Source organism: Rhinatrema bivittatum, chromosome 2 (genome assembly GCF_901001135.1).
Source record: "Rhinatrema bivittatum chromosome 2, aRhiBiv1.1, whole genome shotgun sequence".
Taxonomy (NCBI): Eukaryota; Metazoa; Chordata; class Amphibia; order Gymnophiona; family Rhinatrematidae; genus Rhinatrema; species Rhinatrema bivittatum.
Window position 1 is genome coordinate 527,982,350 of NC_042616.1, and position 17,739 is coordinate 528,000,088.

Genomic DNA, 17,739 nt, shown 5'->3' on the forward strand with positions numbered 1-17,739 from the left:
TAGCCTATATACGAAGGGTATCACCTTCCTATGTGTCCTTCTGGGTTCCTGGTATGGCGCAGGTTAAAATAGACTCATTGAATATTGATGGGGTCCACTCCCTGATCAAAAGAAAGAAACTATTTACAATGTTTAAGCGCATGCGGGCCCAGGTGGTATTTCTGCAAGAAACGCATCTCAGCGATAAAGAACACGCCAAATTGCAGAGAGGCTGGGTGGGCCTTTGCTACTATTCCTCTTTTAGTTCGCGGCGAGGTGGGGTCGCCATTTTTATTCATAAGAATTTGCCTTTTCAACAGGCGCAAACCTACCAGGACCCAGAGGGAAGATATGTGATTGTAGTAGGTACGTTATATGATCAGAAAATGGTACTGTGTAATATTTATGCTCCTAATGTGTACTCTCCCCCTTTCTTTGCTTCCCTGGTGAGTCGATTAGCTGGGTTCTCTGACTGTTGCTTGGTGGTTGGGGGTGACTTTAATATAGTCGCGAACAAGCAGTTAGATAATCGACCCCCCAAGCCTGTTCACACCTCAGACCAAAGTAAAGGTATCAGTCTCTTATGTGACAAGCTGCAATTAATGGATATTTGGCAGGTACTTCATCCGGGGACTCTGACTTTACGTTTTTTTCCAACCCCACCAGATTTATTCACAGTTGGATTACTTGCTGGTGTCGGACTGCTGTTTCCCCGAGGGTGGTGGAGGCCAATATCGGAACCATTTCCATTTCTGATCATGCCCCTGTGAGGTGACATTACACTGTGGCGCCGGTGCTCGACCCCCGTTCTCCTGGCGCCTGCGCCCCAATCTATATTTGGACAAAACATTCCACACTTACTTACAAAGTAGTTGGACAGAATACTTGAAGCATAATGCTACCCCTGATATGAGCGCAACGACTGTGTGGGAGGCAGAAAGGCGGTGATGCGGGGTGCCACCATAGCGTATGTGGCCTGGGCTAATAAAAAATGTAATGCTGAAATTTTGAGGCTAACTGCTGTTCTTAAACATGCCCAGCAGCAACACATGACCTCCTTAACGGAGAAGTCTAAGGCAACTGCTGATAGGGCAAGGACAGCTCTTAATGGCTTGCTCCACCGGAGGGCATCCAAATCGCTCCTTTACTACCGGTACCAGTTATATAAACACGGAAATAGGGCTGGACGACTAATGACTCACCTTGTTCAGGCCAAAGGCCAGCGAGCATCTGTTATGGGGATCTGAGATTCCCAGGGGGTCCATATGAATACACACATAGACATTACGCGTAGATTTCGGGAATATTATGTGGCCCTATATGGCCCTAAGCCTATGGATGCCAATATCGCGGAGTCCCTCTTCCAGGGGATCTCGTGGCCCTCGTATTCTGTAGACCAAATTACTACGCTAAATAGTCCTATTACTAATGGGAAAATTTATGCTGTCATCCAGAAGCTCAAATTGGGTAAAGCAGCGGGCCAAGATGGGTTAGGCTCAGAATTTTACAAGATATTGAAATTTACAGTCTTGTCCCCGCTGCAGAAATATTATGCTGACCTCTTGCACTCTACCCATATTGCCGAGGCCTCCAATCGGTCTGTCATTGTAGTTCTCCCAAAACCGGGGAAAGACCCCTTAGAAGTGGGCTCGTATAGACCATTTCCCTGTTAAATGTGGATGTAAAAATTATGGCACCTGTCCTTGCGGCCCGGTTGAATGGAATTTTACCCCTCCTTATCCATGCCGATCAGAAGGATTTTGTTAAGGGGAGGCAAGGGGTTTGCAATGTTCGACGACTGCTGGCGGTCCTCAGCTACCAACCGACAGAGGAGGCCTTGGTCCTGAATCTGGATGAGGAAAAGGCATTTGGACTCCTTGTCATGAGAATATTATGTTCTGGGCTCTGCTCCGCTATGGTTTTTCAGGGGCGTACCTTCAATGGCTGGAGGCTCTTTATAGTAACCCTAACGCCTCTATTCTGCTTAATGGAGAGCCCACAGAACCCTTTTCTCTGTATTGTGGGGTCCAGCAGGGTTGCCCCCTCTCCATGCTGTTATTTGTGTTGATTTGGAACCCCTGGCATTCAGCTGTGGAGCGAACTGGGATTCACTGGGATTAGTGTTGATGACCATCCTTTGAAGACTGCTTTATTTGCTGAAGACATTCTTTTGTTTGTGGGAGACCTCGCACCAGCGTGCCTATTATTCTTCATCTTTTTGATCGGTTCCGACTGGTGGCGAGGCTGACAATTAATTATGGAAAGTCAGAGGCCTTGGCTCTAAATGCTCACCTGCCGGGCTCCTGGGACAGCCCTTTTCCTTTTCAGAGGGCCCCTGATAAAAAGTATTTGGGTGTATGGGTTCCCCGACAACTGGACAAGCTTTACGAGCTGAATATTACCCTGTGTCTCCTTAAGCTTCGGGCACAGATGCAGATGTGGACCCCTCTGCCATTTTCTCTATTTGGTATAAGTGCCCTTATCAAAATGGCTTCTTTACCTGCTGCACATGATCCCTTGCTGGCTGAAGCCCGGAGACCTTCAATTGCGCACTAGTTTACAAAAGTTTCTGTTAAATAAGATGTCTCAGCCTAGTTCCCCTTTGAGTCTTATTCAGCTGCGCCCAGGGCTGCGGTGTCCCATGGCTTATCCTAGAATATTCTTATGCCCCTGTATATGAGCATGGAGGTGGTTACGGCAACAATGGGGACTGCGGGGCATTGCCTCCCTCTTTCTGCCCTTTTTGGGGAGAGTTTTGTGCCGAGGTGGGATAGCAAAGCTGTTTTCCAGGCTTGGGCGGATAATGGGGTGGTATATATATTCCATTTGTTGGACCCGGACTCTCACATTATCCAAGATTTTGCTACTCTGGCCCGCACGTTTCGGCTACCCACCAAATACTTTTATGCGTGCCTGCAAGCCTGCCATTACATTCAATGTTTTTCCTGGTCTGTGGAGGAATTGACAAAGGAAACTGTGTTTGCTAATAAAGTCTTTGACACTGCCTGCCTAACATGATTAGTGGTTGGAAAAAACTGGGTCAATCCCTTAGACAGGCAGGACGCCTGCAGTATCTTACGATCCGCTGGACAGCTCCGACTTACCTGAAGAGCTGTTTTACGGCCCTCTGCCGGTTATTGCCTGTTGTGGGTCTTCGTGAGGTCCAATTCAAAATTCTTCAATATCTATTATGATGATGTTCGACGGTTTCACATGAAGATTACTCAGACTCCTCTATGTAGCAAGTGTGGCATTGTAGAGAGCCATCTATATCACCGCCTGCTTACATGCCCACGGGTGGCACTTTTTTGGCGGTCAGTTATTGAGGTGATTCATAAATGTACTGGCTGTGTTATCTCCAATACAGGTCACCTTTTACTGGCTCACCAGCAAGCAGGCCGGGTCCTAGGTATGCATTCCAGAGCAATGTTTGAATGCCTGGCGGTTATGATGGCATGCCGCACCATATTGGCCATCTGGACTGATCCTCTGGCACAGTCATCAGTTGATATATGGTTCGGCAGGATGGCCTCGCTACTACAGATGGAATATATGGACTTTTGCTCTGGCAAGAGGAAGCCAGACAAGATATATTGTGCCTGTTAGAATGCATGTTATGCGCTATTTCCTTCTGCTCTACAGATTGAGCTCAGTAATAATGGATATAAACCCATATGGTCATAACTGAGGTTCGGGAGGGGTGGGGGGAGGGTGGGAATGGGTTGTGTGCGTGTGGTATGACTGAGATGTGAATGGGATTGCTTTGGAATTGGTTAGCTGTGTGGAGGAGGTAGGGAGGGGAATGGATGTAAATGTAAAACCAGGGAGTACGATTACAGTGGGATTGGCTGCTGTATTGTTACTATATGTACATCGCTTTGAGTGTACGCTGTTCCTATGTTTATCAAGTTATCTATATCCCATGATGGGGTATCGTCTTCCTGACAATAAAAATTATTTTGAAAAAAAAAAAAAATGAAAGAGTGCAGGTCACTACATTTTCACGGTAAACTTAGGGGGTCGATTTTAAAAGGCACACGTGTGTGTCCATGTGCGTGTATTTCCTGGCGCATGCACATGGAAGCGGCTATCTTATAACATTCACGCTTCGGCACATGCATGTTATAAAATTCATTTCCCATGCACATGTGCAGGCGGATCGTGAGTCACGCGCTTGGGGGGGATTTTAAAAAGCAACGCGCGGTGACGCAAGTAGGCCTTCCCCAGTTCCCTCCCAGTCGGCTCCAATTAAGGATGCTATAAAAGGGGGTTTTTTGTGTTTTTTTTTTTTTTTTTTTATAATCATTCAATAATAAACTTAGGTTTCAACCTTTCTTACAACTGGCCATGATGGCTTTATTCAACATCAACTGGTATTTAGTTCCATATGCTCCTCTTTTGCTGCCCATGATGGGTCCAATTTTTAAAATTATCTGGGTATGTAACTTAGCCGGATATAACTTATCCGGCTAAGTTACAAGACATATTCAGCAACACAGCTATGCCACTGAATATTCCCGTATAAGCTGCTACTTAGCTGGACAAGTTATATCCAGCTAAGTTAAACCTGTTCTTTGGCAGGTATAACTTATTTGAATATCTTAACTGGATAAGAGCCCTGATCAACTCACTACAACCCACATTTTATCCAGTTATTCAGATAGCCAGATAAGTGACTTATTCAGCTCTCTAGTAGTCACTGAAAATAACTGGATATTCAGCAGCAGCAAGATAACCAGATAATTCCTACTTATTCAGCTATCTAGCACTATATGTGCTTTCAATATCAGGGCCTGAATTATTGAGCCTATTAGTGATCATATATTCTGTCTGTATATTTTGCAATAAACAGCTTGTAGCTTATAGGTAGACATGTTATTGGTCAGAAACCTTTGGGGATTTTATTTGGAAGGAGAATTATTCTTCCTTTATTTGCCATAGTGGTGTTAGTTCTGGTTGTCTGATCAATTGATTGTTGCAGTATTCCATGTCTTGCTGAAGAAATGTTAAATATTTGAGCCAAAAGTTGGACACTCCATCAAGGTTATGGCTCTTCCAATGTGGGGTTCTCTAATTTGGTTTCCAGTTCTTTTGTTGTTACTAAGGCCATTCCATAGTCCTGTATGCTAGGTAGCCATTCTGCTACCCTGTTGTACTCTAGAGGATCCTCATATAAATTTCTCCAGAATTCTTCTGTTTTGACTTTGGTTGATAGTGGTTTAACTATACTAACATTTTTTTCCCAGTTCCTCGTAGAACTGCTTTGAGTTCTGTCTAAAATTTTGATATCTTTCACTTCTGTTTTCTTCATATCACCACAATGTTTGTACTTCTGCTGCTGTTTAAGGAGCAATGAATTTAAGGAAGCTGGAAGAGTGGTCAAAGATATGGCAGCTGGGATTCAATGCCAAGAAATGCAGAGTCATGCATCTGGAGTGTGGTAATCCGAAAGAAATGTATGCGTTGGGGGGTGAAGGGCTGATGTGCACAGAGCAGGAGAGAGAACTTGGGGTGATAGTGTCTAACGACCTGAAGTTGACGAAGCAGTGTGACACGGCAATAGCCAAAGCCAGAAGAATGCTGGGCTGCACAGAGAGAGGAATATCTAGTAAGAAAAGGGAAGTGATAATCCCCTTGTACAGGTCCTTGGTGAGGCCTCACCTGGAGTACTGTGTTCAGTTCTGGAGACTGTATCTCAAAAGGGACAGAGACAGGATGGAGGTGGTCCAGAGAAGAGTGACCAAAATGGTGAGTGGTCTCCATCAAATGACATAAGGAGAGGTTGAAGAACCTGAATATGTATACCCTGGAGGAGAGGAGGAGCAGGGGTGATATGATACAGACCTTCAGATACTTGAAAGGTTTTAATGATCCATGGTCTTCAACAAACCTTTTTCATTGGAAACAATTTAGTAGAACTAGGGGTCACGATTTGAAACTCCAGGGAGGAAAACTTAGAACCAATGTCAGGAAATATTTCTTCACTGAGAGGGTGGTGAATGCCTGGAATGCCCTTCCAGAGGAAGTGGTGAAGACTAAACTCTGCAGGATTTCAAAGGGGCATGGGATAAACACTGTGGATCTCTAAAAGGTAGAGGATGGGAATAAATAAAAAAAGCTTGGGGGTAATCTGCACGGAGTGGCAGTTACTTCCCTTAACAGAAACATGGAGTTAACATGCATGGAGCGGCAGTTACTACCTTGGGAAGCTTGCTGGGCAGACTAGATGGACCATTTTGGTATTTTTTCTGCTGTCATTACTATGTTACTATGTTACTATATTTTCAATTTGTTGTTGGAGAATATGAATTTAAGTTCTTACTCTCTCAGTATTGTTTCACTACACAATGTTATATCCCAATTTATTTCTGTGTCTCTTTATGCAGCTTATGGACTTGTTGACCTTATGTATCATGTTTTTACTTTGGTTGTAAGATTTATCTTGGGTATTCTTTCCCTCTCCTGGACCCCAGCATACATATCCGTCTCCACATAGGCCAGGAGCTCAACCTCTAATTTCCGGTTATATTCAGCGGCCATTAGATAACCAGATAAGTGACTTATCTGGCTATCTTTTACCTGAAGAAAAAGTAAACTGGCAATGGGCAGATTGGGGTGATGTTACTTACCTGGATAAGTTATCCGGCTAAATAGCGATCTTCAGCCTTAGACAGATAACTTATCCATCTAAGTTAGACCTGCTCAATAGCATGTCTACATTTAGACGGCTAAGACTTATCCGTTTAAGTTGTGATCTATACGAGGATATTCAGTTGTTTTGCCTTGCTGCTGAATATCCCATCCAAGTTAGCTGGATATGTCTATCTGGCTAACTTAAATGCCCGTCTAACTTTTCAGTATTTACCCCTAACTGAATTGTCAAATCTACATGTGTAGTTTTACCTTATCCCACTGCTCAGAGAAATAGCAGAGGCAAAATAAGCAGGTATTTTTTTACACATGCATATTTAAAATTGAATTTTTGAGAATTTGCATACTTGTACGTGAATAAAAAGGTAGTCACATAGACCTTGCCACTAGTTAGCTTAATGAAAACTGCCCCCGTTATATCGGAAATGAATACTAAATAACCAAAAGGAACTAAGCACAGGTCACCACCTCACAATGTGCTGTTTTTCTGAAAGTGGACGGATGGACAGATGGATGGAGAGACTCACTGCATAAATGGTTTTTGGACAAGGTGAAAAAACAAACTACAAGAAGCAGCTTTCCTTCAATAATAAAACAATAAGCCACATTCAGAATAGTCTTTCAGTGTACAGAAACCTAAATCAAGGAAGAAAACTGTTGTAAGGAAATTGAAATTAGCTCTCAGCATATTGACACTTAAGGCCAAAGTTTAATAACCCGGCGCGCACAAATACCGGAAGGTACGTACGAGTCCAGGCTGTGTGTGTGCCAAGAGCATTTTTGCAACGGATTGGCCACTCATGTATCTCCTGATACGCGCAGATGTGCTGGGCTTTGTGAAAGGGGAGGGACAGCAGACATTAGGCCCTGTTCTGAGGAAGCGCGTGCCGGCAGCCGGCCAGCGCGCAGAACTTACTGCTGCTCGAAGGAGTAGGTAAGTTTGAAAATAAAAAAAAAAAAAGAGTTTAGTTAGGGTAAGTTTAGGGGCCACGGAGGAGAGGGGAAAAGGGAGGAAGATAAGATAGGCTGATAGGAAAGTTCCCTCCTTATTTGGAGAGGACTGGAAGGGAATTGGCGTAGCCCCATCGCATAAAAATCGGGCGTGCATATGCATGCGGGAATTGTATTTTATAACATGCGTGAGGTGATGCGCGCATCTTTTAAAATCGCTGTGTCCATTTGCGCACGCCGGGAACCGCGCGCACATGGATGCACGTGGGTGTCTTTGAAACTCTACCCTTTAATGTCAGGCTGTGAAGGAACCTGAACCTGAATGACATGAGATGCACCCTTTCTATTTACCCTTTCTATTTTTTTTTAATGTGATTCTGTCTGTCCTTTAAGCTGGCTTTGTTTTAATTATGTATGTAAATTTCCTACTATTGTAAACCTCTGCAACCTTGGGAGCATGTGGTATAAAAATGATTTTAAAGAAATAAACAGATAGATAGTTTCCTACCACAATGGAGCCCCTGATCCATCTCTTAAAGAAATAAAAATGAAAAGAGTAGTGTTCATGCCAGAAGGTTACAGAAGTCTTTATTACCTTTGTTTCCTATTGTGATATAGAATCTTCATTTCAAAGCTTTTGGCTCGCTGAGCAATCTTGAGCCCGATATGGCCCATTCCAACGATACCAAGAGTAGCCCCTGTAACGCCATCTGCTATCCGATTCCTATAAAAATATTGAGTGTCTGGCGATTCTGCAATCTGAATGGCTGAGAAACAATGAAAAGATTTAGGTGCAATTATCTCACGTGCTAAACGCAATGCATTTTTCATAGGTACTATGCTGGGCAAGCCTACTATATATAGTTGATAATTGAACCAAACCTCAGATGGTCTACCAAAGTCATTTGTTTTCTTGGATACCAGACCAGAGAGAAAGTAGGACTACAAGAAAGGGGCATGCGAGTGCACTCTTCATCCTTCACAGCACTGTCAAAATTTCACACTCCTCATTGAACTTATCATGTCGGGGTGGGGAATCTTTTCAAGGTTAAAAGGGCTGCATTAAGTCTACATCAAGCAGTCCCAGGGCCAAATCGTGTTGCGACTTGCTGGGAGTTGGGTAGGGATTCCCCTATGATGACCCAGCCGGGTGGTGAACCAGGGGCGGCTGGGAGAAGACGAGAGTAAAGTGGGTGAGAGATCTTTCTGCGGGCCGGATGAGATTGAGCCACAGGCCAGTTGACGGGGAAGAGAGCATTCCAAATCTTGGGATGCAAGTTATTATCCTTGTTGTTAATTATTTAAACTTGGCTGCGAATCAACTTTCAGCATTCTTTATACTCTTCCACCACCACTCTCTCAAAACACCATTAAGTGGAATGCAGAGTTTACATCCCTTAATGTTCAGGCTCCTGTACTCTGCAGCCCTGCACTTCTGCTTTTGTGAGGGGCCAGGGAGCCTGCCAGGAGCAGCTTCTGGTGGGCAGGGCCCACTTCATATGCTGCATTGGCAGCACCAAGCAGCAGGCGCCTTGGCTGCCTGGCAGAGGAGGAGGCAGGACTTGAAACGCCGTTATCAGTAGCACTGGTGGGTGAGCGCTGTTGCTGCTGAGGGATGGAACTTGAAACGCTGCAGGTGCTTTGGCCCGTGCTAGCTTCTAGCAATTACTGGAGGCCTTGAGACACTACATCTGCAGCTCTGGAGCTGCTCTTTGATCAGCCTAAAGTCAGGAGAAAATCGGTTTAAACAGATGGTCACTTTTGGAAAAATCACGGAATAATTGGGTGAAATCTGGTTTACATTGAAAACAAAGGACCCTATGGATAAACCGCATGAGCCTGTACAATTCATCATTACTGGATTGATCTCAGATGGTTTCAAAATGACTAACTCTAAACCTTAAATAAGTGGATGACTATCTGTTATTCCAGCAGCATCTAATATCATGGTTGTTTGCCCTGATAGGTGCATAGTTTTGGATTTCTCAGACTCGCTATTAGCCCATTGGGGTACTGTTGCTAATAGATGATATCTAATCTGGGATTGATAGAATGGTGTGGATTCCTGAACAATCCTAAGTAAAGTGTATATTTTAGGATCTTCATGATATTGAGTTTTGGGGGTATGATCTGCCTCTTCTCGAGAAAGTAATTTTGATTGTAAACCATTTACTTAATAATATCTCTTTCGGGTTTGCAGAAAATAATGAGATGGATCTTATTGTTGTGGAATTATGTTATTGCTATAGATTATCCCTGTTTTTTGTTTTAACTTTTTATTTAAAGTCACCAGTTATCACATAGAAAGAGTAGGAAAAAGAAGCCAAAAATACATAAAAGAAACATACAATAACAGAGTATCCCCAAAAACTCAAATTACAAAAAACATATTCAAGTAAACATAACTTATAAATTATACAATCGTACTTTGCCATTGCCGATATTTCTCCCAAATCTTATCATATCCAGTTGGGTTATTTTTAAGCCCACAAGTGAGAGTTTTTCTATAGCAATCTCAGCTACCACCCCTTTCCAATGGCTCAAAAGTGGCTCTCTTTTTCAGTAATAGGCTATAGTGATCTGGGCTGCATGCAATAAGTGTGTCAGTAATTGTATTTGCTTTTTATCCAAATTCAGAGAATCCTATCTCCCAAACAAACACAGAGGAGCAGACAATACTATGGACACTCCCATCATTTTCTCAGATATTCTACCAACATCCCTGTTTTGTGAGTGTGTGTGTGTGTGTGGGGGGGGGGGCGGGGGGGGGGGGGGCGGTTGGTGATCAGGCAATTTTCCTCCGGGTCCTTTGTACTTTCAGTTCAAACAGAACCAGGGCTGGGATCTGGTGAAACGAACCTTCATTCACAGCTACCTGGGGATTCCCCCCCTGTTTTATATCCCCTCCCAACATATGCTTAGTTCAGTCAGTGCAGTGATGGGCCTGGGCCGGGGAGATATGCACCAGGGCTCCTTCTAGCCACTAGGTGTCACCCTTAAGCAAGATTAACCAGCAGACGAGTTCCCCAAACTGATATAGAGTATCTATAGATACATATCTGGAGGAGCTTCATCTCATAGAGCTTAACAAACACCACCTCACTGTGACCTCTTCACGTCACTAAAGTGTTAAAAACAGCTCTTTAATTTAATCATCAACCTCCCCCATTTTTTGTAAACATTTTCTATTGCATTAAAATCTAAGAAGAATTGCCTTACTTATCTTAAGATCAGCCACATATGACTGAAACCAGGCAATCTAGTACAGTAATCCAATTTACTTGATCAGAAAAAAAAAAAAAAAAAAATTAAGCCCGACATAAGCTGTATTTTGATGCCTTCGTCAGGGGCCAGAGGGGCCTGCGATATTGCCTTGGTGGAGCGTGCTGGAAAACATGGTGCCAACAGCCCCTGACCATTCCCCATCCCTCCCTCCCCAAAACATCAGCAGGGGTTACTGACAGACCCCCTCTCTCCCAACCCAAAGAAACATTGGGGGAAAGTGGTGCTGACAGCCCCGCTGTTATCTGCCCTCAATCCCGTGCCCCCCCCCCCCCCCCCCACACACACACACACACCCCATCCCTCTTCCTTCTCACCCCAAAGAAAGACATCGGCAGGAGGAGGTCACAGAACCCCCTGCCATCCACTCCTTCCTCCAAAGTGGAAAGTGGGGGCAGAAGACCAACTGCCCCCACTCCTGCAAACCCCCTCCCCTATAACCTGCAAGCCTCCCCAGCCGAGCCGGGAAGGCACAGACTTAATGGTCATCCTTGCTTAAGCATCTAGCATTGCCATGTAAAGTAAACTCCCACAAATTAAAAAGAAATCCAATGTTGTTGATTTCTATATTTAAGGGCCCATGCCTATTCAACGAGCTTATAACAACACCGGTAAGTGGCAGTATCCTGTATAATGTACAGTGCCACCTCTCTGTGTCGGGTAAAGGCACGCCCGCCTCCTTCTGCTCAAATAGGGGGGATGAACAGAACATCACAGGCTGCTGGGGCGAGGGCTTGATTGTTACTGATATCAGGCTGCCAGGCAGGAGGAGAGGCAGCTATCATGGGCTATCAGGGCTGCAAAGGGAAGGGGAGCTTGATTTTGTCATCAGGGTGCTAGCTGGGACAGTAGAGAGAAATTTTATTGAGATCAGGATGCCAAGGTGGGTAGAGGAGCGCAGAGTTGGGGGGGAGGGGGCCTTTTATTCAAGGGCAGGAGTTGTTGGGTAGAGTGTGTGGGGGGGGGTTGCTGTGGAGGTTGGGGGTATTCTTTGAAGTATTGGTCAATTTTCAGTAAGCCGTTGAGTGTCGGACCTAGCTGGCTCGATTTTAGCAGCTTAAAATTAACCACTCTTATTGTGCTAACTTGCCATGTAGATGAATGACCTCTCCCGATACCATGTGAAGGCTTTTTAACTGCTGTGTCTGCTCTCGATTGGGAACAACTGGCCCAAATGCCCACTCATGGCCATACTTTAGATCGGATTTTATGAACAAAAGTTTTCTTCCAGAAAACCCACTTATACACAGTTGCACTGAGGTCACCTGGAATGACCACTTTTTAATAACCGTTAAGGTCAAACTCCCAATCCTCCAGGAGGCGGCTACCGGCCGGTTACCGACCTCCTAAGCGCTAGGTGGCTGCCCTGTCTAAGTGCTCTTCCAGCTAATGTTTCTGAAGCAGCAACCTACTGGAACGATTTATGACAAGTAGTTGATGAATTGGCCCAAATTAAAACAATTTCTGCTCACAGAAGCAAGAAAGCACCATGGTTCTTTCTAAAGACATGAAATCCCTAGTGTGCCACTTTGAACAGTGTTAGTATAAAACTCAAGCCACAAAGGACTTCATCCTCTATAACTATGCTAGATATAGGAAATCATCAATTAAGCAGACAAAGAAAGACTAAATCATCAGGAGGATACAAGCTGCTGGGAACAATACCTGAGAATTTTTCTTGTTGTTTCATGTGTAACCTATCACCCCAACAGTATTACAAACAGCCACATAAAACTTGGAAACCAACCATACCGAGATGTGTTTGCTTATTTAAAAAAAAAAAAAAAAAAAAGAAAAAGTCCTGCTGATTTAGGCACCAGTTTGCCAGTTGGTTCTGATACTACAAACCTTTCCCCTGTAGTTTCAGAGCAAAAAATGGGATCGCAGAGGCAGAGATTTCCCATGAATATATCACCCTACCCTCCTAATGTTTGTTCTGCAGTGGTAATCAAGATTCTACCAGAAGATAAAAGTGACCTTTGGCTGCACTTGTTAACACTTCACTAAGAGAGAGTCACCTGCTATCCTCCATCAAGCAAATATCAATCTGTCCATTCAGGGGTGGATTGGGCTATCGGGCCTTCGGGCTTGCCCCGGTGGGCCGGTCAGCCCAAGCACGTGGTTGCTGTTGCTCACAGTGGTCCCATGCCTGCGGAGTTGCTGTGCCCAGTACCACCGTGCGGTGGCTCTTCTCTCTGTTCACGGCTGCCTTTACATTTTCAGCAGATAGGCAGCATAGGCCTGGAACCTGCTCCCCGCACTCCTCCCCCACGCAGCACCACGGCGGCAGGACACTAGCCGTTTCCTCTGTCTTTCATGCGTCGCAGCCATGCTCTGCTGTGGACTGGGGGGGACCAAAGACAGTTGCTGCAGGCCGCCACAGGAGCGGGGCCGAAGACGGGAGCTGGTTAACTGGAGGCCGCCACCAGGCCCCGTAGCAGTTTTATGTATTTTATTTTTAGCTCCTCAACGGCAGCGGTAAGGCGGCTCCATGGGCCTGCTCTCTCTATTCTCCTTTCTGCCCCTACCACCAGAGTGGCAGCAGGAAGTACTCTCACTGCCTCCCTTGTCGCCAGCAGAGTCTCCTCTGCCGGCGACACGAACGCACAAATCTCCTGGGGGCTACCTCTCCACGGGCTGAGCACTTCCTGCTGCTCTCGGTGTGTCAGCTAAAAAACAAACAAAAAATCCTTAGGGATCATCACTACCTATCGGAGCAGCAACAGAGCGCCTATCCAGACCCTAATCTTTTGGGACCCTATTTAAATACCCCCTGACTACCAATGTAAAAGTAAGTAAAATATTTATTTTTAACTTAAGAGGCAGAGTGAGAGTGAGTCACTGAGTACCTGTTTAAGCTAATATGAATTTTGAGCATGTATGAGTGCATGTGTCAGTGAGCATATGCAAGAGTGCATGTGAGTGAGTATATGTGAGAGCATGAGAGCGTGTTTGTGAGTCAGGGAGCGTGAGTGAATGTGTTTGTGAGGGAGCATATGACAGAATATGAGAATGAGCATGTATGTTAGAGAGTGTGTGTGCACCCCTATGCCTGCCTGATCCACAACAATCTTAGGGTAATAGGAATCAAATGTTCCCAGGTATAAAGAGTGTGGGATTTTTAATCCTTATTAATTTAAATTATTACATGTTATTAAATGTCTGCTGTTTTAAAAAATTTTACTGGTTCACTATTATTGGATGTTCTGTTTGTCAGCTGTTTTGACATTCTTTTTTTAGTATGGTTTTTCTATTATGATTGACGATTTATATTTTTTTATTTTATTGTTTGATATTTTATGAGGACAAATGGTATTTATTTTTTCATTGTTGCACTGGCTTATTGTGGTTTCCAGTTCAGTTTTTGTTTCTACCTTATAGTCTTTTTATTCTGTGTTTGAGGGTCTGTTTGTGCTCTGCACATGTAACAGAGGTAAAGTATTCTTCTAGCATGTACTTTCTGTTTAGGGATCTTTAATAGCTTGACTTGTTTTCTTTTCCCAATAGGAGGTCTATTGGTGTTTTAGAGTCTGGTGTAATATTTACGGTGTTGTCTTTTTATAGGTAGGGATTAACTCTTTGCATGCTGGCAGTTAGTGCTGTTTTGGTGTGGAGGTTTACTGTTTTGTAATTCAGTTTACCCAAGATTTTCTGAGGTCCAGACCCATACCTAACACGCATTACAATAGGAGCCTATGTACCACCATGCTGACTCAGACCCAAGGTCCATCAAGCCCAGTATCTTATCTCACAACAGTGGCAGGTCCCTACAAGTAGATTCAGTTTTTTGCTGCTACCTCCCTGTGACAAGTGGTGGGTCTTCCTGAGTCACCTGGTTAATAATTATGGACTTTTCTTCCATCAACTTGTCCAGATTCTTTTTAAATTCAGTTATGTGAGCTGTCTTGATCCCATCCTCAGGCAGTGAATACCATAACTTGATTGTGCTTTAAGTGAAAAAAGGGACAACTGAGGCAGGATATGATTGAGGTCTACAAAATTGTGAGTGGAGTAGAACAGGTAAATAAGGAACAGCTATTTACCCTTTCAAATAACACTAGGACTAGGGAATACTCACTGAAATAACAGGTGGCGGATTTAAAACAAATTGGAAAGAATATTCTCCAAGCTGAAGAATCTTAACCTGTTTAGCCTCTCCGTAAGGGAGCTGTTCCAACCCTTAACTATTTTTGTCGCACTTCTCTATACTTTTTCTAACACCACTATACCAGAATGACCAAAAGTGCACACTTAAGATGCCGCCACATCAGTGATCTACACAGAGGCATTATGATGATCTGAGTTTATTCTCCATTCACTTTTTAATTATTCCTAGCATTCTCTTTATTTATTTAAAACTTTTCTATACCGACCTTCATGGTTGAGGGACCATATCAGATCGGTTTACATCGAACTGGGGAACTGGAACAAAAAACCATAGTTTGAACAGGAAGAACAAAGTTACATTTAACAGGGAAAATAAACTTGGAGGCAAAGACTGCTGGAATGAAAGCAATTGTCTATATTAATTAATTTCTAATTTCTAAGAAATTAGAAATTAATTAATATAGACAATTGCTGAGTTCTTATTCCGAGTTTTCTACCATGAAACTCAGCCGAGGATTTCAATGTACTGTCCACATAGTGACTCCTAGACCCTTTTCCTGGGTAGCTTTTTGTAATGCACAAACCATCATTGTCAGGGGCGGTTCTATAATGAGGCAGGGGGAGGAGGCCGCTTCAGGCAGCAAAATTTGGGAGCGGCAAAAACTGCCCCCGTCCCCCCGTCCCCCCAAACTCCTCTAACGGCCGCCTCACCCTGCTGCCAAAACAACAAAGGACCCGTGGGCTTCCGGCAATATTCCCTCTAAGCTGCGCGCGTGCACGGCCATGCATAACTTTTCTGGAGGCCGCACACAGCTTTTCTACCTCCGTGCAGTAAGAACTCATCCCACCACGGCCCGAAGTACAGTCGAGACACCCAAGCTCCGGGTGCCCCGCACAGTGCATGCATAGGGTAGCACTTTCTCTATGCTGTTCTCGTGATGCACGAGATCAGCATGAAGGAAGTGCTAGACTCGCAAATTTTTAATATCGCGGGGCCTGCACAGAGAAGGTAGCAGAACAGGCTGTGAGTGTGTGTGTGTGTGTGTGTGTGTGTGAATGAACGGGTGCCTGCCTGGGGGTCTGTATGTCTGTGAGAATGTGTGCTTGCCTGGGTGTCTGTCAATCTGTCTGTGAGTGTGAGAGATGAATGGGTGCCTTCCTGGTGGACTGTGTGTGTGAGAGAGAGATGAATGGGTGCTTGCCTGGGAGTCTGCGTAAAAATGTGTTCCTGCCTGGAGGTCTTTTAATCTATCTGTGTGTGAGAATGCATGAGTGCCTGCCTGGGGATCTTGTGTGTGTATGTGTGTGTGTGTGTGTGTGTGAGAACGAATGAATGCCTGCAGGGGTCTGTGTGTGTGTGTGTGAAAATGAATAGAAGTCTGCCTGGGAGTAGGGGGAACAGTGTGAGAATGAATAGGAGTGTGTGTGTGCATGTGCTTGTATGTGTGAGAGAATCAGCATGTGTGTTTGTGTGAGACAGCATGTGAGAGTGAGCCCATGTGTGAGAAAGTATGTATGAGAGATCATGTAAATGTGAGAGCTGTGTGTAAGCCACAGCATGTGAGAGTGGGAGCCTGTATGTGTGTGAGAGAGTATTTGAGAGAGAGACAGTGTGTGAGAATGAATGCCTGAGTGTGTGTTTGAGGGAGGAAGGGAAGAAGACAGGTAGGGAGAGAAGAAACAGAGGAAAAGAAAACCTGTAAAAGGAATTGGGAAAAGACCGAGAAAGAGAACGGGGGGGGGGGGGGGGGGGGGGGGGGGAGCCTGGGACCAACTGATTAGAGAAATAAGATCAGACAACAAAGGTAAAAAAAAAATTATTTTGAATTTTTCGTGATTGGCATAACTTATCTTTGGGAATGTGCATTACATATTTGTATTTTGTTCTTTCTTCAGTATTCCACTCTTCAGAGTCTGGTTTCTCGAGCTTTCCATTTTATTTTTGTTTGCCTGTTTCTGTTTCTAATTTGTAGTCCCTTAATTCTGTATTGGGTAAGGATCTGACTGTGTTCTTCATGTGTGACTGAGGTGCAGTATGTCTACTGGCATGTAGTTTTTTGTAGGGCTTTGTAGCAGTAGGTGGTGTATTAGTGTTTTAGGGCATGGTATAATATTTGCATTGCTGCCATGTTATAGATAAGGCTGAGTCCTGAGATAGTGCTTGTATGGTATGGTATGACAAGGTTCTGGGTGTCTTTTTTTTTTTTTTTGCAGGGGTTTGTGTTACTTCTCAGTGTTTGGCAGTGAAGGATTTGCCGTTACTGAGACGACTGTGTGTGTGGAAGTGGAGTACTACTGAGTAAGTGTGCATGTGCATGAGAGTTTGGGGAGTGAATGAGAGGCATGAGAGTGAGTGTGTATTTGTGAGAATGAGAGTATGAGAGTAAAACTTCCCCATCCCAGTCGGCTTGTTACCCCACAACTCCAGTTCATACTAGTTTTACACATGGTTTTTCCCCTTGGTTAAGTTTTATCCAAGTTTATTTTCCTCCTTGTTTCAATGTAAGACAAGTTTTGTTATTGTCTGTTTGTGGTTGGAATGTAAACCGTAGTGATAAGTAACTCTGTTGTTTGAACTTCGGTATATAAAAGTTATAAATAAATAAATAAAATAAATATGCAAGTATGTGTATATAAGAAAGTTTGTGTACATGCTGCTCCAATGTTCCCTCTAAGGATTGGGTTGCTGTGAGCATAAAACTGATAGACTTTTGGCATCAAAGAAAGTAGTGCTCACAAGGTAATGAAACCAAAATGTTTGGCTCACGA

At 44.1% G+C, this 17,739-nt stretch overlaps 1 protein-coding gene across 4 annotated transcripts in view; it reads right to left on the reverse strand.

Annotated features, from left to right (window-relative positions):
- Nucleotides 1-17,739, reverse strand: part of LOC115085149 (glyoxylate/hydroxypyruvate reductase B-like) — a 144,903-nt gene that overhangs the window by 46,316 nt on the left and 80,848 nt on the right. For all 4 annotated transcript variants that reach the window (XM_029590804.1, XM_029590805.1, XM_029590802.1 and 1 more), the window contains one exon: nt 8,177-8,348. In XM_029590804.1, the coding sequence (XP_029446664.1) occupies nt 8,177-8,348 (172 nt within the window). The remainder of the gene's footprint in view (nt 1-8,176; nt 8,349-17,739) is intronic.